The sequence below is a fragment of the Strix aluco genome, chromosome W (assembly GCF_031877795.1).
Source record: "Strix aluco isolate bStrAlu1 chromosome W, bStrAlu1.hap1, whole genome shotgun sequence".
In the NCBI taxonomy this organism is placed as follows: domain Eukaryota; kingdom Metazoa; phylum Chordata; class Aves; order Strigiformes; family Strigidae; genus Strix; species Strix aluco.
In genome coordinates, this window is record NC_133970.1 from 29212357 (window position 1) to 29238997 (window position 26641).

The 26641-nt window shown below is 39.3% G+C and overlaps 1 protein-coding gene across 4 annotated transcripts in view; it reads right to left on the reverse strand.

Moving 5' to 3' along the window:
• LOC141917749 (proprotein convertase subtilisin/kexin type 5-like) overlaps positions 1–26641 on the reverse strand; it is a 256235-nt gene that overhangs the window by 61177 nt on the left and 168417 nt on the right. For all 4 annotated transcript variants that reach the window (XM_074811170.1, XM_074811169.1, XM_074811172.1 and 1 more), the window contains 2 exons: positions 24528–24628; positions 8118–8221 (listed from right to left, as the gene is read on the reverse strand). In XM_074811170.1, the coding sequence (XP_074667271.1) occupies positions 8118–8221; positions 24528–24628 (205 nt within the window). The remainder of the gene's footprint in view (positions 1–8117; positions 8222–24527; positions 24629–26641) is intronic.

Genomic DNA, 26641 nt, shown 5'->3' on the forward strand with positions numbered 1-26641 from the left:
ATTAATGGGAAGTAGAGACAACGAACTACGATGACCTGCTCATGTCTGCCAAATGATGAGGAAACTAGGTAGAAGGTAATTCTGTCAGGGGGAGATTGCGACCACTGACCCATGGACCACTGACTCTAATTACACCCCAGACTCAAAAGAAGGCAGCGGAGAGGGCAAACTAAGCATGTGTGCTAATTTACATGCTAAGTGTAGAGATTATGACCAATCACTTAGTAGATATGTATCAGTGTATTGAATATGTATAGATTGTGTGTATAAATAGTCACAGTTTTTGGGATCACGGTGTGCTGTCTTGGGACAGGCACCTGTGCATGCACATTCATGTAATAAAGGAAAACACCTCCATCCTGTGTGTGAATTGGGCATCTGCATATTGGGTGATGAACCCCCATTTTGGGACAACACTACCAAGATGCTCTAAATGCCTAACTGGCCTGAATCTCAGTCCCACTAAAGTAGACACTCTCTGATAATAAATCAATTGCCAGTTTCATAATCACTGAAACTGAAATATAACAATGCAACAGTAACAAAGAGCTTTGGTCTTCCCAAGGGGAGGTGTTTGTTGTTTTATTAAAAAGACAAAACTACCCCCTTGCATAAGATGTTTATGTAGTTTGCCATGGATGTAAATGAGAAATGTGGGCTTCATTGTCTATAAGCAAAGCATTCTACTTTGGAGAATTGTATTGGTTTACCATTCACTTTTTAATTCAGTGCTCCTGGTTTTTCTTTCTTAATACAGCAAAATGGGAATCTACATTTCATATTAAGTAGCACACTCTGAGGTTATGTGTCCACAGAGGAAGACTGTTCCTCCGTTTCCCCTCCACCCAATCTTTTGCAGACTTTTGCTAAAGGTCTGAGTTGGGCTTTTCAAAAGAAAGCAATGTCAAAGGTTATTATTCCCATGTTCTGTGTACTGTTAGTGTTGTCAATCCACTTGGAAATGCCTGGAATACTAGGATCTTCAGAGTATAGTAATTGTGCATATCTATATCTAGGAAACGGACATCAAGTCTGTAAGTTGTTGAGCAGAGGCACTATCTTTTAAAATTCTTTGTCTATTGTGCTGATCATGGATTGATGATGATTTTGAGTGATATTCTAATAGAAATTTAAAGCCTAATTTAGCCTTTTGTCTGCTGTTATTCCTGTTTTAGAACCATTTAATTTACATTTTAAAACAGGTGTAAATTTGGCACACAATAGGAAAGCAACCAAGTGGCACAAAATGTCAATCTACTTTTTTTTTTATGTATCCCTGCATAAGCCTGGTTTCTGCTTAGACTCCATTTTAAATTCACAACTCCATTCTTTGCTTTTTAGAGACAGCAGGTAACATAGTGCTGCAGAGTTAGTGAGTAATGAGAAGCTTTGACAATGAAGAGTCTGAGACTGGGAGAAGTGACACCTCCCTAGCTTCTCTGAGAGATTCTCTCTCCTCCTTTGTACATCTCCATCTCTGGAACTATACAGATATATTCCTCATCTTACATGTCTTTCAACTAAAAGCAAATTTGGGTAGATCTCAATTTGTGCTGGGGAAAAAGGAAAAAAAAAAAAAAAACAACCAAACAATCATGGTTTAGGCTGCAGAATCCAATATATTCTCCAAATACCTTCCCCAAATCCCAAGAAGAATTTTTAGGTCTCACTGAAGGCTAGCAGAATTCAGATACTAGGCAATTTCTTTAGGTTAAAAATATGAAACTGAAAAATTCCTAATGCAATTTTATTATTACATTAAAAAACATTATTCATAGCTTCCAGCTGAATCAAAAAACATCTAGAAAGCTTGCATTGACCAGAAAATAAAATGCCACAATCATTTTAAACTTTCCACTAAAAAAATACATTTTATGCCCCTTGTCCTCAATTCTCTTCGTTTCCAAATCCCACCTTCAATATTTTCTTTTACTACAGCAATACTCTCTGTAAGAAGCAACAATAAAGGTGATAGTATTGACTCTGATTTCTACGATATTTAAACACACCTTTATCTATCACACATACTCTGTCAATGTTGAGGAGAGATGTGGTGGCACTTCTGCTCACTGTTAGACTAGCTAATTATTAATTAAAATTAATAATTTTAACTGGTTTGCTTGCCTGCTTTCCTGGTGCTAAACCAAATGCTACCCTGTGTTCCAACAACTACCAAGCAGGGGCTACAAGGTGAAAAATATTCAGATGAATTTAACCAGTCCACCTAATATAAGACTAATGCCTAGTTATGCGAGTGAGTGCCAACATATCTCTCAGACTTTAAATCCACATAGGTTGAAGACTTTGTCATGGACGTATAAGATATGGTTGGATTGTCTTTCTGAAAATGTAGTTGCTTTTCCAGACTCTTACTCTCAGTTGCCTACTCAAGATTCTGGTTTGTGTGCCTCACATTTGGAAATGGCATGTTATATACCTGCTTCTTGATAAATGTAATTCCCACAATATTAAAATCCTGTGACTTAATGCCTGGAAAATAGGACTCTAGATTATAGAATCATAGAATCTAATTCTGTTGGAAGGGACCCATAAGGATCATCAAGTCCAACTCCCTGCTCCTCACAGGACTACCTAAAACTAAACCATATGACTAGGAGCATTGTACAGATGCTCCTTGAGCTCGGACAGGCTTGGTGCTGTGACCACTTCCCTGGGGATCCTGCTCCAATGACTGACCACCTTCTCAGTGAAGAACCTTTTCCTAATGTCCAATCTGAACTTCCCCTGACACAGCTTCATACCATTTCTTCATATCCTATCGTTGGTCACCAGAGAGAGGAGATCAGCACCTCCCTCTCTGCTGCCCCCCTTGAGGAAGTTGTAGACCATGATGAGGTCACCCCTCAGCCTTCTCTTCCCTAAACTGAACAACCAAGTGACTTCATCTGCTCCTCATAAATCTTGCCTTCAAGGCCTTTCACCATCTTGGTCTCCCTCCTCTGGACACTTTCTAATAGTTTGATGTCCTTGCCAGGTTCTTCTGATGTTATCATTACACCAGTAGTTTAGAGAGTGACACTGCTGAGCTGGAGCCTTTTTCAAAGACTAATGTGTCTGGAAGCAAAATCTAGCTTAACAGGATTCCCTGGGTGGTGTAAAGCTACAGAAATAGCTCTGTGTCATGGCTTGGGAATGAAGCTATGGGCCTGCTGAGAGGATCCAGTGGCCAGAGGACATGGCCCTAGGGGTATTCCTGGTGAGGAAACATTGCCTAGAGCCAACAAAGCCCCTGGAGAGTGAGAGAAACAAGTCATGTGAGATTTAATTTGCCAATGTTCCTCAACAAGTTGAACCCAGAAGACACTGGCATCAATCTTCATTTTTCAATCACAAAAAATCATTAGTCTAATTTGCATAGGATAGTCTGTTCCACTCTTACAAAGTAAAATCGATGTGATTTCATGTGTTTGGTATTAGCTAGCCAAACAACCCTAAACTGATAGCCAAACTCAAAGCCCATGTTCTACATGCTCTGTGCACCATGTGTATGGGCTGTAGGGGTGGGTAGAACTTGATATTGGCTCTTAGCGCCATATGCAAATACCATCTGGAATCTGTAAGATTGGAAGGTTTTTTGATATATGAATAGCTTTGGTTGACATATCAGTTTTTGAGTGTTTGCCATTTTCAGGAGTCTTATACCAGCTTTTAACAATGTTTTCAAAATATAATTTAAAATAATTATTTATAATATGCATCATGGTGCTTATGGATAGCTTATTTATTTTCTCTGAAATGTACATGCTGTTATTCAGATTTTCTCACTGGTCTCTGAATTTGTGCCTGGTTACCAGTCAGTTGCCTTACAGCAATTTACATCTGACCAACCATAGGAACAGAGTCTTGTCTCTTTATCATTCCCAGAATTGGCAATGCTCTGCTTACAAGAATAATTACCAGTTTTATTAAACACTAGAACACTATAATTAAAAAATTATATTCAAAGGCCGCTTCTCTCTCCTAAAGTAGCTAACTGTGATACTTCGGCTAATCTAAATGGATGGGATTTAGTTCTGCTAGTCTGTTATTATTTCCTGGCAAAAGAGATTGCTCTCAATTTCTGTAGGAAGACTACCTTCACCAGGCCTAAAAATATCCTGAAAAGGAAAAAAGTAGCTAGAGTTTTGATTTTCATTTCTTTCAGTGGCATTTTTTTTCACTGTATTAAGTGTTATTATCTATGCTTTAGAGCCAAGAAGACTGAAGGATGTTCTCTAAAATCTCCCTGCAAATTAATAGTATTCCTTCACTCTGAATGGTCTGTTTCCCCAGAGAATTTTATTTGACAGTATATGGAGCTTCAGTTACATATAAAGAATTGTTCAGGTGATTTGATCATTTTTCTTAAAACTGCAGTGTTTCATTTTGCTTCTTTCAGCCCAGAAACAAATCAGCATTAACGCAGTGTTCCCTTTTTATGAATGCAGTGGCAAAACAATTGACAAAACAATGAGCCTTTGCCTACCAATCTGCCATAGCAGAAATAGTTCAACAATTTTCATATCTTCACAAAAAGAGATATTCTCTAGTATTTTTTTCTAAATAACTGGCTAATTAGATGCTTAATTATATAAAAACCTTCTGATTTTGAAGACAAAGTGAGCCAAATTGTTCTCTATCTAGTGACAAATTATATTTACAACTGACTAGATGAAAAATACTCTGAAATGAGTATTCGATCTTTCTTTTGGAGACTATCAAGTAATAAATTCCTGATGGCTGATAACAAACCAAACCAAGCCAAAACAATAAAAAATTCTTGCCCAATTCCTTTCTTTATTCTGTTGACATACATTTAATGAATGCTGTTTACTTGACAGAAAATTAAACAAGTAATTGGCATTGCTTTAGCAAATCACTGGCTGGCTCAAGTGCTTTTTATGAAACAGTCTTTCTTTTTATTAATGTTAGACAGAAATATGGAGATCTTGCAATCAGTAATGACATCTGTGAGCTCCTTCTGTGTGTTCTGCAACAGAGAAAGACTGCAAAGGACTATAGTGAGGGACAATGTTGCCATGCAGCCTGGAAACACATCCCACTGAAAAGGCATGCTGACCCACTTTCAACTACCAGCCTTTGCTGACCCTCTGTTGAGTGAGAGGTTCTTTGAAGTTTTTGTTGTTTTTACCCTTTCAATTCTCATTTCTAAAAGAGCAAGTCTCTCTCCTTTTATCCTCATTTTTTTCTTTCTTCTTGCATGGAAGAAAGACAGATTGTTTCTTGTGAGTCTCTTTCGTTAATTTAAAAAAAAAAAAAAGCTTCCTCAAGATGTCTCTATGACATTTTCTACTCTGCTCATTCTGCTGAAATAAGAACTTGTAAATAGAACAATGTCAGGGTAAGTCACTGATTTAAGAGTTTGTGGTCAAAAGAAGGAACCAGGAGATAAGGGAGTGAGTTGCTCCAACTTTGTATAAATGATGCATGCCTTGCTAATGACTATACCCTTGAAGAGGAACTAAAAGATTGATAAGAGTGGAACATTCTGCCCCAGAAACTGCTAAAGGCTGGATGATTGCCTGAGAAGCATGAAGTCAGTGAAAATCGTCAGTGACCACCGACTCAATTTAAGACCAAGAAGACATGCCCCTCCTCACCATTTGAGTTTGCGCAGAAGAATTAAGACACTGTAACTTTAAATCGAGACAAGACACGTTGTTAACCAATGAGGGACAAAGCGATAAGAAACTACCCAATGGTCATTACAGTAAATGTGTATTCAGGTAGTCTGAAGTGTATAAATACATTGAAGTTCTTTTGTGCGGTGTGCTAGCTTTGTGGAATTACTACCTAGCACCCATCTCTGCGCAGACATGGAATAAAGAAATACCTCTGCTCTGTGTATATATTGGCGTCTTGCACACCGGGTAAATGACCCCACTTGTGGGACAACACTCACCCTTACCTTGTTAAGAACATGCCTTGGAAGAAATATGGATCTTGTCATCAACAAAATTATGATACATTTCCTTAAGGAACTCAGAGTAATTGATCTATTAAAAAACATTCTTTTGTTACTCTTGGCAACAGTGAAGGATAATAGTCAAATATTATCCTAAATATTGCCATGTGCAATAGTAACATACTGTTTCAATCTTGCCAGCAGTGGTGTGCAAACAATGAGTCCAGTTTTGAATGTTGTGATTTAATCTAAATCTTTTGTTTTTTCTTCTTCTAAAACCAACAGAGGTTTAAAGAGAGCTGGGATTTTATTGGAAGCATTTGCTCATCCTAACTTGCCAAGATAATTTCGTTAAAACTAGTGCTTTTATTTGGGTTAAAGTTGATTCCTGAGCTCCATATAGGTTGAGGCACTTAGTTTGTCTTCCTCTTTTTCAATTCCACTATGGAGTCTACAGTGGAGTTCTGCCAGATCAAGTTGTATTTCGTGACTCCCAGTCCCCCAGTTGATCTTATCTGTGTTCATGATTTTGCACAAGTGGAGGAAAAAATCTTTTCCACCCCTTCTCTTCTATATATATCTGCTACAACAAATAGAAAAATGTGTGGCTCCAAGGATTCAGATTAAGCTAGCTACAGTGGTGTAACAGTCCATGTCCTGCTGCCAATGCTGTTAATGATAGTGTGTTAGTGTGACTTCTCTTTTGCTAATGAGTGACAGCTGCTGTGAAGTGAATCATAGACTGCCTCTCTCAGGAAACAAGTGGAAAAACACAAAAAGATAGAATTTTGAGAGTGAGTTAATGAAAAAAAGCCAACTCTATTTTATGCTACTTGAAAACTATTGTTTGAATTTCAGATAGCTCCAACAAAATGATAATACAGTCATGACTTCCTGCCAAAACTTTTGAAATCCTGAGTTATGTTTCACAATAACAAATATTGTAATGTTACTGTAAGTAAGTTATTATTTCTCACTGTATGTGTTTTTGCATGTGGGCATGTGCTTGTTGTAAATGGGACAAAACCAGGTCAAAACCTTCACATAGTGAAGGGGTTGGAGTCAAATACCCATTTCTACATCTATTCTTTGTAGTTAGGGTCTGGTTTGGATTGAAAAACAAAAGTTGTTTTTGTTTGGTTTATATTCAGTTGCAGCAAAATTGTCATAGGTCAGAAAGATATATTAAAGATTCTCTATGGTAGCAGTGCCTCAATCTAGAATAGATTAACACTAGGCTTCAGTTTTTCAATGAAACTAGTGTAAATATTTGATGGTTCTTATATATTATATTCTGGTCTCAAGAGATCCTAGCACAAAACAGTTCAAATCTCGAGACATATGCTCATCTTAAAAGAAGTTCTGCAGTCCTGGGCAGAATTCTCATGAAAGGAGAACCAGAAATAAGACATTCTGGGTTTTTTTTTTAGATGCAATCCAGACTGAAAGCAGTTAACAGTTTAGTGAATGGAAATCAGAACCCAACCCATGTTGAAATACAACATTGTATGGATTCAAGGTCCAGTTTTAACCTGTCTTGAAAATATATGTCTTATTTAGTGGCACAATTGTGTACTTCTGCTCACATTATAGAAGATACAGCCTAAAGAGGTAATTTTAATACAAAAATATAAGACACTACAAAATTTTAGAAACCTACATTAGAGATGATTGAAGAGTATGATTTCTGTCCCATTAAGTCTTGATAACTCAACATTTGGTTTTGTCCTAAATCTTAAATATTGAAAAATGTAGGGTGATTCATATAATTCTGAAATTGGAGAACACTGTTTTGTCATTTTTTAATCAAAATTGTCAGCAGTCCTAAATGAGAATGTGGTCTGAATCCGGTAACTGCTACAACTCCAACTCTAGGCTATTTTATGAGTATACTAGCTATACAAGGATAAATTTTAAAACACCTGATTTACTTGGTTTTCTGCCAATACTGCACAAATTAGGACCAAAAGGGACTACCAGGATCTGGCCAACGCCTTTTGTAGCTGCATTTTTGGTTTTAGCCATTTTTAGAGCATTTCTTTATAAAGGAGAAAATAGGCCCCTTTTGTTAATGTAAAGACTCAAAGCTATGCACAACACAGAGTCAACCAAACTACTTGAGATTATTTCCTCTTAAAAAATGTCAAAAATTATGTTGCCTCTGATGACAAAGAAGAAAGGAAGCTCTCACCCTTATAACCAGCTGCATTGGTTTTCCAGTCATTAGCATTCAGATGTCCTGTACGTGAAGTCCTGACAATAATATGCTGTATGTCTCTCCAGGTCAGAAATGGACTATGAAAAGGGGGAAAGACAAAGTAAAAAATCAAACATTTCACCGGAATGGAGGGATAAAATATCCAAACAAAAAAAAATTGCTATTTCTCTTCCATGGTCTCCTTTGTTCTATTCAAAATAGTATGTCCTGATTTTACAGAATTACTATATAAAATTGTTTATTCAGCTAGAAGGTTTGCATTAAGCAGAATATAAAGACATATGAGCAGTATTCTGTTGTATAAAACTTCTAATGCTTTGCTAAGCAAAGTACATTTCACCCAGAGGTAATTTGTATGACAACCAACCACTATATGTGATTACCTACCTTGACCAGTCAAAGCTAAAGAAAAGCAAATTGATGGCTCACTGAATAGCTTTACTAAATCTTAGTAACTAAGCCCTCAAGCTGGAAATTCCTTTAGGATTTTAACTCCTGTTGAAGCCATTTCAGATGACTCTGTTGTTATTCACTTGTCTATTACCCCAGTCTTGGAATTTGCTATGGCTCCATATATTCTTAAAGAAGCCCAAATTGCCAGCACTGAATTTGAATAGTTACAGAGCAAGTGTCTGATAGCACAAAGGTGAATTCCTTTAACGGATTCCTAATAATGGATTCCTTGTCTGCCATGACAGTGAAAGACAATGCATCCATACTATGAATTCAGACTATGAGCCTAGTTATTAGAAATTTCAACAAGAATTTATTTGGAGAACAGATATAGGATAATAAGAAACATACAGAAATATCCAATTCTTCTATGATTCCCCCTGACATTGGAAGACAGAAAAATATCACTCATCTCTCTGTTTGATGTGCACAAGCAAATGCTGTGTCAGTTGGCTTCTGCCCCCCCCTCCACCTGTAGTGTTTCGCATCTTCCAGAACTTGTTTTCTCAAAAGTATATATATTTTTAAGAAATACTTGAGTAATCAGTGCTATATGGCACTTAACTATGGAAGTAGAATCTTGCTTATCCTGTGAGCTGAAATCAAGCTTTTAAGAAACAATCGAATACATGTTCAGGAGAATGCAGTAGGTACACAGAAGTTATTGCAAAACTATAATTGACCCGTTTATAGAAAAAACTTGCCCCTATCTTATCCTCAGTGCACATATAGACATATATTGATGGGTATTAAAGAAAAGGGAGTTCACCTGTCTGGGTGGAAATACAGAAAATGAAAAGCAGTTATGCTTCAGAACCATGGTCTAGAATTCTATATAATGGAGAAAAACTTGGGATGTAAAGGACATTCACTTACATATGACTTTCATAAATGTTACTTTCCAACAGCCTTATAATCTATATGCTTCAAATCAAGTAGGAGTTGCCAAGAAAAAATCAGGCTTCTTTTATGCAACTATGTTGTAAGGGACAGTCCAAAGAAGGGTACTAAACCATTTCACTATACACATTTTTTTTGCTACCCTTGCAGTAATACCATTTTATTTCTGAGTGTATCTTTTCCATTGCAGAACATTTCCCAGTGAGTGTGTGGGGCCCATGGGTATGCTGATGCAACCTAGCACCTTTCTAGCTACAGTTGGGACATCACAGGAAGTGGTGTATATTTTTCTGTCATCAACACAAAAAGTCCTGTTTATGCTAGCTGTTGAAACATAAATTGGAGCTGGAATAATCTGAAGAAGGAAGATGATTTATAATTGAATCTCTTATTGATTGAACTCAGATTTTTTTAAAATTTCTTCTAAACTGTGTAAATTCGTGACCCTTTAATTTCTCTGTGTCTGTGTACAAGGTATGGGGGTACTCATGTTTAAACTATTATGTTATTTTTAAGGAGAACTGATGCCTTCTGGCCCTAAACATTTATTAAAACATTAATATGCCCATAGATACAGTTTTACCTTAAGGTGGCATATCTCACACTAGACCATTGGACTAGAATGACAGTAATACTTTATCCACCTGGGCTGGTAAAAACAACTGCAAAAAAAGGAAATGTCATTCATGATCATTAAGGGCTTGTAAGATAGAGTATGCTTGGACTGTCATATAACATGCTTCAAGAAAAAAAAATCAATAAGATTATACCAGCTCAGGAATTCTATTGGGAGCTTGTGTAAAGTCTTAGAAAAACATGTTTCAGGCCTTCAGGAAGACCTCCAGGAATCCCTAGAGCTGCATTATTTATAATCTGGGATCTAAACAATCTGTAATTACATAAAGCAAGCTGTCCATGCTACTGGTAAAAAATAAGGCACTAAAATACTATCAACGTTAAAAGGAGAGTTTCAAGCTAGAGTTCACTCTACTGATTATTTGAAGAGGAATGGTGGATAAAGGATATAAGGATATAGTAGCCTCTACTTGATAATACTGAACTCCCATAAACTGGAATTAGTCATCCAGTCAGAAAATGAGATTATGTATCAAAATCATGGTTTACTTTTAAAAACAAAACCCATGTCAGATCTTGAAAAATGAGCCATTCACTGTTGTACCATCCTTATCTAATCATAAAAAATAAGGCAAGAATTTCTGGGGCAGAAAATCTTTGATCAAAGGTCTTATTTCCAGGACACAAAAAGGTATATAGTTAAATCAATGTCTCTTATACGATCTCCACATCTGTTTGCTTACTCTAGGATTCATGAGATATACGTTTTTACATTTTCTTCTTAAGGAATGATGGTTTGTTACATCTAAGAGATTTAACAGCATAAGAACAACATTTCTATAGCCTACTATAGGACCTTCACTACACTAAGAATTGCGTTATTGACAGACTGAAATTTCCTTTCTAAAGTAGACACCTCATTTGAAACAAAATAGGTCTGCAAACTGTTTGCCCATAATTTCTTCCAGACACTTAAACAACAACAAACAAAAAAAAAAACAAAAAAGAAACTGGGCTGAAGGCAAAATAGCGGTTCATTTGGAGAAAGAAGAAGGATTTTTTGCTTTGTTTTGTTTTTAAACAGGACATCCTATCAGCCAATTTTAAAGCATCTGAAAAAACCCACAGAATTGGTCAAATACTTGTAAAACATGTCAAAATTGCATCCTAAGTGAGTAAACAGTTGTTTGTGGGCCACAGATCCAGACAAGATATCATTGATGTTAATTGGTTTATCACTTCATTCATCTCAGAAGAATTAATAGCTAAACATCTTGAAATGAACAAATACATTATCAAGAACAGTACTAACTCTGCTTGATAATGGATTGATTTAAAAAACTGGGCAATTTCCTTCCAAGAGAAAATTTTTTATGGATCTCATCTGAAATTGCCTTAGGATTATACATACCAGACAATACTCAAAATCATGTCAGAATAAGCAGAAGTGAGAACAATTAGATACAAAATTGTCTGACAGACAAAAAATAATGTACGCTGTGTCCTCAACAAACTATTTATACTCTGAGATATAGCCCTCTTCTTTCAGGCTTCTCAAAATGTTTATGAAACAAGGTAAATGAGAAAAAATGAAACAGAACAAGTATATTAAATTATATTACAGCAATATTCATTTGAGATTAAACTGAATCTTTAAACAAGAACAAATATCACTATTCAAGCTGCTTAGAACTGGTAAATCATAATTTTTGGCCAAATCTGATTTCTTCATTCCACAAGTGGTCTCCCTGGTGACAATTGGGCTAATCCTGGAAAAAGTAAAGAATTCAGACTCTATTCTTTTTCCATAATGATACAGTGCCAAAAATAACTGTTCAAAATAAATAATCAGTGCAAGAGGGGCAATAAGCAAAAATATCACTGAATGCAATAATGATACAAATGGGGTGACAATTTAGTTTTGCCTTTTTAGCAAAATGATATTGCTAACAAGATGAATAATGATTGCTACATAACCAGCAGTTTGAATATGACAAATATGGTCTAATTTGAAAAAAAAAATCTTACCAAAATAGCAGAGAATTGTTGGAAGAATGCAATAAATGTTTCTCCAAAAATCAAAGAAAAGCCACAATATCACAGGATGAATTAAGAAAAAGAGACACTTTTCATTTTGGAAGTATCAAATTGCTTTCTTTGTAAATCTTGGTTATGAGAGGAGAGACATGAATAATTGTTGCTATAAACCATCTAAAAAGTAGTCTCTATGCCCTAGATATCTTGTAGTGCTGTGGGACACATAGTTATAAGTTTTAAAATTACAACTTGTGTTCCACTAGTTTATGCATGACCCCACCCTTATGGGGCCTATGATAAATTTATAAACAAAGCATAACAAACAGTTTTCTGGTTTATTCACACTTTCCCATCACTTATAAATCAGCCAACTTGTCCTGTGTTACCTACAACCCCATTACCTGCCCTAATGACTCCATGGACAGGAATATTGGCTGTGTTAATGGGAGTTATTCTTCTTTCCCAGGTTGCATAGTCAGTGTGAAGATGCCTATTGCAACAGAGGATTTTAAGAGGGATGTGACATGAAGATGCCCTCTGCTTGTTGTGCCTATCCTGTGCATAAATATCTAAATGGTCTACACCATAACCATTTCATTCCTGAAAATCAGGAGTTACAGAAATGGACCCCAGTGTTTAACAATCCAATTGTGCATATGGACACACACTTTTGACATGTCTCACACTTTTACAGGTTCTGATGATGATGTACTCTTCAAATAACCTTGTTAACACCCTGCTATAAAAGAATATCATGTGCTTCCTGATCAGCATCTAGCTCTTTCACTGTAATGTAAACTTTCTGTTTCTGCTCTAGTAGCCTTTTCTTTAGCTGACCTAGTACTGATCATTCAATTAGCACATCAAACAAAACTTTACTTCACTTGATTGCTTCAGAATTAGATCTCAGTTCTGTGCTTACAGTTATTTTCTGGGTTCCAGATGGCATATCAGGAATTTCTCACTTCTGCTACTAATTTCTGATTGCTATTCAATTTCACCCAATGATATCCATCTGAAAGAAAGACAGGACAAACTTAATCTGGCTAAAGCCAAGATTCTCTAAAAAAAAAAAATAGCAATTAAAAAATATCATAAGTCAAAGGTCAATTATTAGTAGCATTAAGGGCATATGCAATAGACCTCTGTCTAAAGAGATGTGCAATTAATAAAATGTTGCGAAAATATCTTTCTATGATCAAAACTGCTGATTAGCCTTTTTTTTACACTAATTGTCACAGTTCTCTTTTTCCATCAATATCTTAATGTAGGTACTGGATAAAGAAGAGAGGTAGAATGACACTGAAAACAAAATGCTTACTAAAACTCATTAAGAGCCCATAACTCAAACCAATTACATTCTGAAGTTTCCTGTCATCCACCAATGATGTGGAAAGACACACTGGATCCTTCCATTCCAACAGTCATTAACAAACTAACTTCAGTACATTATTGATATCATAAACATATACACCTTAAACATCTCAAACTCACAAATTCTACAACTTCAGAAGTTTTCCATTTAAAGCTATATCTTTTAAAAATTCTTTTCAGTGTAGTAACATTTGCCTTCCCAACATCATCTTTAGTAGCTTATGTTTGGCTCTTCTTTATGCTGTTCAGTTTGTATTAGTGCAACATCTCCATAGTTTTTGCAATGCATCCTAGTCTCTTCATGAGTCAGGATTTAAAGACTTTTTGAGTGGCTACAGCCATCTTTTGGATTATCTTCTTATTATTGTTTTTTAGGGAAGAATACAGGATACTGGTGTACAAATTTAATAGTCTGTTAATTGCAAGCAGTGGGCTCAGAGCATACTTAGATACTTTGTCCCACGTAATTTTTTTACAATATTGTACAAAGGCAATTCTTCCTAGAAACAAACAACAACAAAGTGGAGAACTGAGACAGAGGTGATAACTGATAGCTCTTCTGGAAAACTTCCTCAGAAAGCTATTTTGAAGACTTTGAAAACGAGGAAGCAGAGATATATTGGCACACGGGAGAATGGCAGGATTCCAAATGCAAGAAACAGGATGTGAAAGACACGAGATGAGACCAAGGTAAAGATGGAAAGGAAATGATCAATAAAGAGCATTGGAATGGAACAAAGATGGATGTGTTGTCTTGCCATGATCAAACTGATTATTGAATATGATAATTAAATTAAACTAGATTAATATTTTTTGGAAAAATATGGATCCCCAAACCTTTCACACTCTGCTTTTGCCAAGTTATCCCTTTGGCAAAAAAGAATATTGAAATGAGTCTTGTCAACACTTTACTGTTGCTTAGATAGGTTCAGATTTTTGTATGGAAAAGTTTTTGCTGTTATGAGCCAAAGCTCTTTAGATTTTATTTTAAAATGGAAAAATATGCCTTAATTTTAGATAAAAATAAATTGATTTGCTTCCTTCTGTTGTGATTTAATGTATTATCTTCAACTAAGCATAGCAGAACAATAAATAACCTTGACATGCTAGATTTGGTGAATACCATTTTTTTCCTTTCAGAATTGAGCACGCCTTTCAGTGCTGGGGTGATGGTCTGTTGTTCCAGGCCAGGTAAAATCTTATGTGTACTTGACATATTCTAGCTCTTCTCACAAATACAACAGATTCTGTGCTGTATCTTGGTCAAATTCCAAAATTAATAGTTAATGACCTCCTGCTCATCTAACTTCCCAAAGTAGTAGCAGCCTCTGCCTTTATGTTTCCATGTATGCTGAAATATTATGAAACAAATCTACAGTTCACATTTTATTTTTGAAAAGTGTGAAATTACATTCCTGAAAGAGCAAGTGTGCTATTTTTAGCTATGGTGCTACCTTACAGAATGGAGTTAAGAAGCAGACATGACAAAGAAGTTTTGCTCAAATAATATTATTAATTTTGTAATTGATAGCCCTCTGCTGCAAAAGTGAGACTGTGCATCCAGTTTGTTAAAGCTTTCACTTTACCCAGATAAAGAAAATGGGTGGTCTTTTATTTCTTTCTTCAGGGAACAAGACTCTGAAGTGCACCCACAAAAGAATCGAGAGTAAGTGCAGTTGTGATATGATGTGGTGGATATATTTCTTTAGACTAACAGCAGGATAAGAAGCCATATGTTCATCAGCAATGGTGTATTTGTGTACCTGTATCAAATCTGCAGTGCACACAGTGATGACAGAGTCCAGAGCCTGCAGAGTATCATCCTTTTCCAAGACACAGAAAATAGTAAGTGCGAATAAGAAAACAATCAATTGTCCATTTGCATGTAGATAATGATGGCTTTCTGAGGAGAAGTTCCTTAGGAGATATAGGTACCTGCATCACATTCCTTACTGTGCCTTCTCCAGAGGAAGAATGAAATGGGACTACCCATAAGACAGTGCACATAGCCAGCTGAGGGGCAACAACACAGAAACAACAGCAAGAAAAACCCTGGGTCAGTTGCTAGTTTTAGGATCAACTGTGATTGTACATATAGGGAAGCCTTACATTATCTTAGGTTAATACAGGCAGTTATGGTTAGCATGGTACCCAGGCTAATGATTTTAATATGTCTGCCAATCCCAGTGATGATGTACTACTTTGTGCTGGTTTTGGCTGGGATAGAGTTAATTTTCTTCATAGTATCTAGTATGGGGTTATGTTTTGGATTTGTGCTGAAAACAGATTTGGTAATACAGGGATGTTTTTGTTACTGCTGAGCAGTGCTTACACAGAGTCAAAGCCTTTTCTGCTTCTCACACAACCCAGCCAGCAAGTAGGCAGGGGGTGAACAAGAAGTTGGGAGGGGACACAGCCGGGACAGCTGACCCCAACTGACCAAAGGGATATTCCATACCATATGACGTCTGCTCAGCATATAAAGCTGGGGGAAGAAGAAGGAAGGGGCGGATGTTCGGAGTGATGGCGTTTATCTTCCCAAGTAACCATTACACGTGATGAAACCCTGCTTTCCTGGAGATGGCTGAACACCTGCCTGCCGATGGGAAGTAGTGAACGAATTCCTTGTTTTGCTTTACTTGTGTTCACGGCTTTTGCTTTACCTATTAAACTGTCTTTATCTCAACCCAAAGGTTTTCTCACTTCTATCCTTCCAATTTTCTCCCCCATCCCACTGGGTGTGGGGGAGTGAGTGAGCAGCTGTGTGGTGTTTAGTTGCTGGCTGGGGTTAAACCACGATATACTTTTAATATAGTAGAGCTATGACACTATGTCTCAAAAGTCTGCAGGGGGACTGCAATCCAGTGAATCTGCTTCTCTTCCACTTGTTTTTCTTCTGCTGCAGGAACACAGAGTAAAAAAGACGGGCTTCCCATTTTCAAGGTTGGTGCATGAATGGTGTCAGCACCTAATAAGAGCAACTTCAGAGAAAACCCTAATCAGCCTCTAAAAGCTGAGTCTAGGGAACATTTAGTGAACCAAGAAACTATAGGGAATAGAGCTGCCAAACTCTTAAAACTCTCAATGGAACACATGCCAACTGAGATTTTTAAAAAACCTTATAAAAGGCATTGGCCTGGTACCAGAAGAATGGCTATCCACTTATTCTATTTCTAGCTGTTGCTCCAAAGCACAGACACACTAAATCTCAATGTAAAAGTTAAAAACGAACAGTCAAACTTTTTTTACCCTAGACTCAGTTTAAGAAATAGCTGGAAGGGAATTTTCTTAAAACCTTTTTTTAAAGCAAATTACATGGAAAATTTCAGACCAAATGATTACTCTTTGTCAAGGTTATATATAACTGAAATCAGGACCTTAAAATGGGAAACACTGGGCAACCTTAACTCAGGAAAATAGTTCCAATTTAATCTCAATATAATAACTGAAATTGCAAAAGTGGCACAGATGGTTAAAGCTCAAGAGAAACACAGGTTCTAAATTAAAGATTTATGCTTACACTTTAAAAATACTTCATCATCAAGAGCATTATTTTAAACCTACTTCAAAAATGGAAAGATTCATAAAAAGATTTCTAACTCACAGTTTTTAAATTTCCCTTTTATATTAGACAGTCAATCAATAGAGCAAAGCCCTAGCTAAGACTGATGGACTTCAATAATAACCTCTCATTTTTTCTTATACTAGAATCCTATATACAAAGTTCACTTGAAAGAATTTCCACAGTTTGCTTCAACTGTCTTAGCACTTTTAGCCTCTTACTGTATTTATGAACAAACAAGCTCCTCATAAATGGGACAGAATCCTCTCCTGACTTTGAAGACACAGAAATATGTTCTCTGTACCCAAAACTGTGCCTAAACAGACAGTATATTGCTTTTCTCTCCTGTTGATGGAGTATCTGTAAGAAAATCCATGTGGGAAATGTTGCATCCTGTCAGTTTTCAAAAATCTGAAGTGTCTTGCTCTGACACTCTTGACCCCTTACAATTTGAATTCCATTTTCCTTTCATCTCAGTGATTATACTCAGTTATACTGCCTTTTAAAAGAATGAGGTGCACTGTCAGTTTTCTGAATGGATCAGTGCTATCAGAATTCACTGAAATTCTTTATCTATTCCCAGCACTACCTTGTGCTAACCTTGCCTTCATACAGATAAATACAAATGAAGTCTATAGCTCATCTGAAGAGAATAATGGGAGAAAACAGACTCTCTCACAAACATAGCAGATTCATAATTCCATTTCAGGTGCTATTTCTAACTCATGTAATTACATGTATAATTTATTCTTTTGGCAGAACTGATGCAACTTTTTTTTTTTTTTTAATTTGGCTTCTTGATAGGAATGTGCACAATGCCCACAAGAATGAATGTGTCATAGACTGTCTCTCCTGACTTTGATTCATCCAAATCCCAAGTTCAAACCTTTCATCAGTGAGAAAGGTTTATTGATATCAACAGTGAATGGCACTAAGTAACACAAATAGTTATTTTAGTAATAAGATTATTACCTATGCTGACTAAATAGGTTATACTTTACACTCATAAGTGCTGGTTTACAACTAGCAAATTTCAGCACTGTGTAATGACCATAAAGAAGTGCAATACACAAGCAAGCATTTACTCATAGAGCTTAAGCAGAATACTAGATTCACTGGTAACTGATCAGATAAAACAAGTGACTACCATAGGAAAACCAAAGAATATGAAGATTATAAGATGCCTTTCTTTGCATGAGATAGTTCTTCAATATATGCATTTCTGCATTATGCTCCCTAGGATTCCAAATAAGCATTTTGAAACTCAGTTGTACTTCTTTGGTTCCTGAAGGAAAACATGTCATTTTATACTAAAATACTGGACTGAAAATGTGATTCATAAGAAAGATGTGTTCATATAAGATTAAAATAGGATAGTAAGTACATCACCTTCCCAAAATTCTTCCTTGCCACTATTTCAGGACCAGATTCCAGTTGGAAAAGCTAACTAAGTAGAAGGTTCAAATCAGTAGGCAGGTAAGAGGTAATCTTCTAGATAGATTTTATACAAACAAATTTAAGACATTCACATTGAATATATTATGTCATGATCTCCTTGCAATATTGAAGAATTTATGCCATCATCTATCACTTCAGAATACCAAGTAAGCATGAGGCCTAAGCATGAGGTCAGCCTAATTTGCAAATTTACAGAAGAAAAATCCAACAGCAAAGAAGGCTTTTTCTTTTTTTTTTTTTTTTTTCATTTCTGATGGTAGGTTGTCCTGGTTTCGGCTGGAATGGAGTTAATCTTTCTTCTCAGTAGCTAGAATAGTGCTGTGCTTTGGATTCAGTATGGGATTTGGTATGAGAAGAATGTTGATAATACACTGATTTATCAGTTGTTGCTAAGAGATCAAGGACTTTCCAACTCCCCAGTGTGCAGGTGTACAAGAAGCTGGGAGGGAGCAGAGCCACAGCACCAGACCCAAATTGGCCAATGAAATATTCCATATCATGTAATGTTATGCTCAGTATATAAAGGACGGTCGGCCAGGAAGGAGTGGGTTCTCTCTTGCTTCCAGGATTGTGGTTTTGGGATCTTGGTTTTCTTAGGGATCACTAGCCGGGAACAGGCTGGGTATCAGTTGGCGGGTGGTGAGCAATCGTACTGTGCATTACCTGTTTGTACTTTCTATTATTGTTATTAATCTATTTCAATTTTCAATTTTTTATTCTATTTCAATTATTAAATTGTTTTTATCTCAACCTAATAGTCTCCCTTTATCTCTCCAGTTCTCTTTCCTATCCCCCCGGAGGGGGAGGGAGAGCGAGCAGCTGTGTGGTGTTTGGCTGCCAGTCAGGTTTAAACCATGACAGTCCTTTCTGGCACCCAATGTGGGGCTCGAAGGGTTGAGATAACGACAGATCTGATCAGAGTGTGTTATAACGAATTTCTTATAAGCATTCATTTTATTGGCTTAGCAATTGCTTGTCATAATGTCGATTTATTGGCTCCTAGAGTCTTGGCTTTCATTCTTAGAGTTGTGCTATGCATCATCTCACTTGTAATATATAGTCCCTATGCTGCTGCTTATCACCCGTGGGAAGTGGAATAAGATTTTTGCTTTGCTGTGCTATGTAACACTGGTTTATGGCATGATAAAGTTAACCAGTCCGGTATCTGTACATAGCATTGTGTCTCCTCTGTACTTCGGGGGCCATCTAGCGGAAAGCGTTGACAATTACACCCTTTACCTTTTCTCGGAGAGCCAATCCATGGGGGAGACACCTCCCCTCCCCTTCCCCTTCTCCAGGCTAATTACAACAGCATTTGAAAACTTTGAGAATTTTGAGTATCCTTGGAATGCTGAAACTAACATGGTCTTATTGCTAGGAGTCAGCATGTCCCTGCATGTGGTTCAGATTTTGTTCAGGGTTAAGCAACTATTTAAGAGTATCACCCAGAGATCTACCCCAAGGCTGGAGAGTTATGAGTGGCTGGGGGTGTGGGATAGCATGGGAAAGTACCTAGGACAGTGGGCACTTCCAGTGTTTTGGAACTTCACCCCTGAACAAGTGCAGAATCCCGAAAAACTAGTAAAATACTTGGAAAAAGCATGCTGTCATCCTGGCAGTTCCAGAGAGACACAGATTGCTGCAACATGACGGGGCTTGGCCCATGTCTACCGAGTGCTATTAAACACTGTTCAGTACCCCCAAAGGGAAGAGAAGGTCTCTGGATCTGATAACAAAATGACAGGTGCTGCAGTCACTCCAATGTCCACAACAGAAACTGTAGCCACTACAACCCCCATGACAAGCGCTGCAGCCACTCCAACTCTGGCAGCAGGTATTGCAGCTAAGCTGACCCCGACGACAGGTACTGCAGCTGAACCAGAGAACCAACCCGTGATGTGTCAGTTGCTCCCATACATAAGGAGAAATATACAAAAAAATCACCTCGTGTTGTAAGGGATGACAATGAACCAGGGCCATTACGAGAACAGGAGGAGGAGGCAGAACCAGTGGTAATCACCCGATCCCTATCCCTGAGTGAGCTGCGAGACATGCAAAAGGACTTCAGCCACCATCCAGGCAAGCGCCTTGTTACCTGGCTGCTCTGATGATGGGATAGCGGAATTAGAGGGTAAGGAAGCCAAGCAGCTGGGATCCCTTTCTAGGGAAGGGGGCATTGACAAAGCAATTGGAAAAAAGGCACATACCCTCAGCCTTTGCAGGCAACTCCTGTCAGGCATGAGGGAAAGGTATCCCCCCTCAAAGAAGATGTTACAAGTCATTCAAGTAAGTGGACCACCATGGAGAGGTATCCAATACCTGAGGGAGCTAGCCATGCGGGAGATGGTTTACTATGATCCAGATGATGCGCGGCTACCCACAGATCCAGATGAAGTCCAGTGCACCCGGCCCATGTGGTGGAAGTCTGTACGGAGTGCACCACTGTTGCATGCCAATGTATGAGCAATAATGGACTGGAAAGACAAAGAGGAACCAACAGTGGATGAATTGGCTCGCCAACTCCGGCAATTTGAAGAAAGTCTCTCTTCCTCCCTCGTCGTGACTGTGGAGGGGTTGCCAGATATACTAGCCAAGAAACTATCCCGAGAGTTCCAGCAATTCAAAGAGGATATGTCCTACTCCCCACCTGCACGGACTAGGATCTCAGCTATTAGTAGCAAGCGTTTCGCTATTCAAGAGAATCAGTATACACCATGGGGGAACCTGTGGTATTGCCTGCATGACCATGGAAAAGACATGAGAAAATGAGATGGAAAACCTACCTACCTCCTAGAAGAGCGGGTACATGAATTGGAAGGAAGAACAACTACAAATCGGGGTTCTTTCAGGAGAAATGCCACTCCAGATTCCAGTAATCAGTTGCCCAAATAGAGCAGAAGGGTTGACTTTGCTCACGATCCTATGAGAAGAACTTCTGATTTGTATGCACGAGATGAGACTCAGACCGGTGCACACCACACTAACCCATTTGTTGATAGTGGATACTATGACGAACATTAGAGGGGCCCTGCCTCCAGCCAGGTGGAGGACAGGGACAACCAAGTTTACTGGACTGTGTGGATTCGATGGCCTGGCACATCTGACCCCCAGCAGTATAAGGCCTTAGTGGACACTGCTGCTCAATGCACCCTAATGCCATCAAATTTTAAAGGGGCAGAACCCATTTGTATTTCAGGAGTGACAGGGCATTCTGAACAGATGACTATTCGAGACTGAGGTGAGCCTAACTGGAAATGAGTGGCAAAAGCACCCCATTGTGACTGGCCCAGACGCTCCATGCATTCTTGGTATAGACTATCTCAGGAGAGGGTATTTTAAGGACCCAAAAGGGTACCAGTGGGCTTTTGGTATAGCTGCCTTGGAGACAGAGGAAATTAAACATCTGCCTGTGTTACCTGGTCTCTCAGAGCATCCTTCTGTTGTGAGATTGCTGAGGGTCGAAGAACAACGGGTGCCAATTGCCACTACAACAGTGCACCGACAGCAATACCGCACCACCCCGAGACTCCCTAATTCCTGTCCATGAACTGATTCGTCAACTGGAGACCCAAGGAGTCATCAGCAAGACTCACCCTTTAATAGCCCCATATGGCCAGTGCGAAAGTCTAATGGAGAGTGGAGATTGACAGTAGACTATCGTGGCCTGAATGAAGTTACGCCACTGCTGAGTGCTGACATGCTGGACATACCAGAGCTTCAATATGAACTAGAGTCGAAGGCAGCCAAGTGGTACGCCATGATTGATATTGCTAATGTGTTCTTTTCAATCCCTTTGGCAGCAGAATGCAGGCCAGAGTTTGCTTTCACCTGGGGGGGTGTCCAATACACCTGGAATCGACTGCCCCAGGGGTGGAAACACAGCCCCACCATTTGCCATGGACTGATCCAGACTGCACTGGAACAGGGTGAAGCTCCGGAACACCTGCAATACATTGATGACATCATCGTATGGGGTAATACAGCAGAAGAAGTTTTTGAGAAAGGGGAGAAAATAATCCAAATCCTTCTGAGAGCCAGTTTTGCCATAAAGCATGGTAAGGTCAAGGGACCTGCACAGGAGATTTGTTTTTAGGAATAAAATGGCAAGATGGACGTCGTCAGATTCCAATGGAGGTGATTAATAAAATAACAGCTATGTCCCCACTGACTAACAGAAAGGAAACGCAAGCTTTCTTGGGTGTTGTGGGTTTCTGGAGACTGCATATTCTAAATTAACAGTCAGATCGTAAGCCCTCTCTATCAAGTGACCCAGAAAAAGAATGATTTTACATTGGTCCTTGAGCAACAACAAGCCTTTGAACAAATTAAACAGGAAATAGTCCATGCAGTAGCCCTTTGGCCAGTTTGGGCAGGACAAGATGTCAAAAATGTGCTCTACACTGCAGTCGGGGAGAATGGCCCTACCTGGAGCCTCTGGCAGAGAGCACCAGGGGAGAGGGAGACCCGGGGCCAATCCCTGGGATTCTGGAGTCGGGGATATAGAGGATCTGAACCCTGCTATGCTCTAACTGAAGAGATATTGGCAGCATATGGAGTTTGAGCTGCTTCAGAAGTAATTGGTACTGAAGCACAGCTCCTCCTGGCACTTCAGCTGACAGTACATGGCTGGATGTTCAAAGGGAGTGCCAGATATAGCCATATAGACAGTTCAATCATCAGGCACAGCCAACATGGGTTCACAAAGGGAAAGTCCTGTTTAGCTAATTTGACATACTTCTACAAAAAGGTCACTCGCCTAGTGGATGAAGGGAAGGTGGTGGATGTAGTTTTTCTGGATTTTAGTAAGGATTTTGATACTGTCCCTCACAGCATCCTTCTGGACAAGTTGTCCAACTGTGAGATGAGCAGGTACAAGGTGCGCTGGGTGAAGAACCTGCTGAATGGCAGGGCTCAAAGGGTTGTAGTGACAGGGGCTACATCTGTTCACCAGCAGTGTTCCTCAGGGCTCAATTCTAGGACCAGTTCTGTTCAATGTATTTATTGTCGATCTGGATGCAGGAGTTGAATGCACCATTAGCAAGTTTGCTGACGATACCAAACTGGGAGGTGCTGTTGATTCTCTTGAGGGACGAGAGGCCTTGCAGAGGGATCTGGATAGATCAGAACATTGGGCAATCATCAGTGGCATGAAATTTAGCAAGAACAAATGCCAGATTCTGCACCTGGGATGGAGTAATGCTGGGCACAAGTATAGACTGGGAGAGGAGTGGCTGGGGAGCAGCCCTGCAGAAAGGGATCTGGGGGTGCTGGTTGACAGTAGTCTCAAGATGAGTCAGCAGTGTGCCCTGGCAGCCAAGAAAGCCAACTGCATTCTGGGGTGCATTCAATACAGTATAACCAGCCAGTGAAAAGAGGTGATTATCCTGCTCTATTTAGAAATGGTATGGCCTCACTTTGAGTACTATCTGCGGTACTGGGCCCCACAATTTAAGAGGGATGTTAAGGTACTCGAATGCATCCAGAGGGCAACAAAGCTGGTGAAAGAGCAGGAAGGCACGGCCTATGAGGATTGTCTAAGGACTCTGTGTTTGCCTAGTTTGGAGAAAAGGAGGCTGAGGGGCGACCTCATTGCTCTCTACAGTTTCCTGAGGAGGGGAAGTAGAGAGGGAGGTGCTGAGCTCTTCTCTCTGCTATCCAGTGACAGGACATGTGGGAATGGTTCAAAGCTGCACCAGGGGAGGTTCAGACTAGAGAATAGGAAACCTTTACCGAGAGGGTGGTCAAACACTGGAACAGGCTTCTTGCAGAGGTGGTCGATGCCCCATTCCTGACAGTGTTTAAGAGGCATTTGGACAATGCCCTTAATAAGATGCTTTAATTTTTGGTCAGCCCTGAAGTGGTCAGGCAGTTGGACTAGATGATCATTGTAGGTCCCTTCCAACTGAACTAGTCTAGTCTAGTCTAGTCTTTATATGGGTTGGTTGTTTTTGGGTTTTTTCGGGGGGGGGGGGGGGGGAAATTGTTTAATTTGTTTCTTTTCTAGAAGATAACTCAGATCTTACTTTGCTTCTAGTGCCAGTGCAATGATGCCTGCAGCCATAGGTGCAGAGGCTGAGGTTCCAGTATGGTTGTCTGTGCAACGCTGCCTCAGGTCTGTGGTGATCTGGAAGAAATTGAATGCGCAAAATTTAAGACACAGTTTCAGAAATCGGAACAGGTTTCATTTGTTCGAATGCGTCACATGTAAGTGGAGGGTATTTCCTTCTTACTTTTCAAGGAAAAAAAAAGCTTCATGTGTTCAATGACTTGAGATGTTCATATTATACACAGAGCTTGAAGACATTAATGAACTTGGAGAATTGTTCTCTATTGCACTGAAAATGTAAGTTAGTCTACGTTTTTTTCATGGCATGACCAACAAAAGACTTATAAGTTAGAAAAACATGCACAGGGTTTTATAACAGCATGGTTAAAGCTCTGCCCTTCTATTTGCATTTATAGAGCACTTCCCATCCAGGACTCTCAAAGTGCTTTACAGATAGGAATTAATTAAACCTTACAGTGCTCCCATCATACAGACTGATTATGCCCATTGTAGCAACTACAAAACAGAGCTACAGAGGGGTTAACTGGGTTGCCTGAAGTCACACTGAAAGTATGTGAGAGAATAGAATTGTTATGTTCATGCTAAGTGCTGTGTTTAATCCATAGTCCCTTCCTTCCTGTTTTATGCAATAATTCACATGGAATTAAGTGACATCTGTAAATCCTGATGTCATCACATATTTGGTTTAGAGATCACCTATGTTGCTATATATTTTTATATGTGATCTAAGTGGATGTATAAAGCCATAATGTGCAATACCGACTAAAGAGACAGTCTTCTACTTAGTGTTAGGAAGTTCTTATCTCATAAAGAATTTTAGGTAGATATTCTCTGTAACACAATAAATCACACATAAAACTATTTATTCTGAAGATGTTTCTTTCAGAAAATATTAATCTAAAGAGATTCTTGTGGGAGACTTCAACTTCCCAGACATCTGCTGGAAATACAACACAGCAGAGCGGGACCAGTCCCAGAGATTCCTGGAATGTGTGGGAGACAACTTCCTGACACAGCTGGTGAGAGAACCGACCAGAGAAGGTGCCCTGCTGGATCTCCTCTTTGTGAACAGAGAAGGACTGGTGGATGATGTGGCGGTCGGAGGATGACTAGGGCACAGCGATCATGAAATAAGAGTTCTCTATTCTTAGAGAGGCCAGGAGAGGGCTAAGCAGAACTGACATCCTGGACTTCCAAAGGGCTGACTTTGTCTTGTTTAGGCACCTGCTTGAAAGGATCCCTTGGGAGACGATCCTGAAGGGTATAGGGGTCCAGGAAGGCTGGGCACTCTTTAAGAAGGAAGTGTTAATGGCTCAGGAGCAGGCAGTCCCCAGGTACTGTAAGAGAAGTCGGCGACAGAGAAGACCCCCCTGGCTGAACAGGGAGCTTTGGCTGCAACTCAGGGAGAAAAGGAGAGTTTACAGCCTTTGGAAGAAGGGACTAGCCACTCACAATGATTACAAAGATGCTGTGAGGCTATGCAGGGTGGAAATCGGGAGGTCTAAAGCCCAGCTGGAAATTACTTTGGCTTCAGCAATCAAGGACAACAAGAAATGTTTCTATAAGGATGTGAGCAGCAAAAGAAAGACCAGGGAGAGCCTCCATCCCCTGCTAGATGCGGGAGGAAACATGGCAACGAGTGATGAGGAGAAGGCTGAGGTGCTTAATGCCTTCTTTGCCTCAGTCTTTAATAACAAGACCACTTGTACTGAGGGAATCCAGCCTCCTCAGCCAGAAGACAGAGACTGGGAGAATGACCCCCCCGCAATCCAGGAGGAGACAGTCAGGGAACTACTGCATCACATAGACACACACAAGTCTATGGGACCGGATGGGATACACCCAAGGGTGCTGAAGGAGCTGGCTGGGGTGCTCGCCAAGCCGCTTTCTAGCATTTACCAGCAGTCCTGGCTGACCAGGGAGGGCCCGACAGATTGGAAAATGGCCAATGTGACGCCCATCTATAAGAAGGGTCGGAAGGATGATCCGGGAAATTACAGGCCTGTCAGCTTGACATCGGTGCCTGGGAAGCTGATGGAGCAGCTCATCCTGAGTACCATCACACAACAC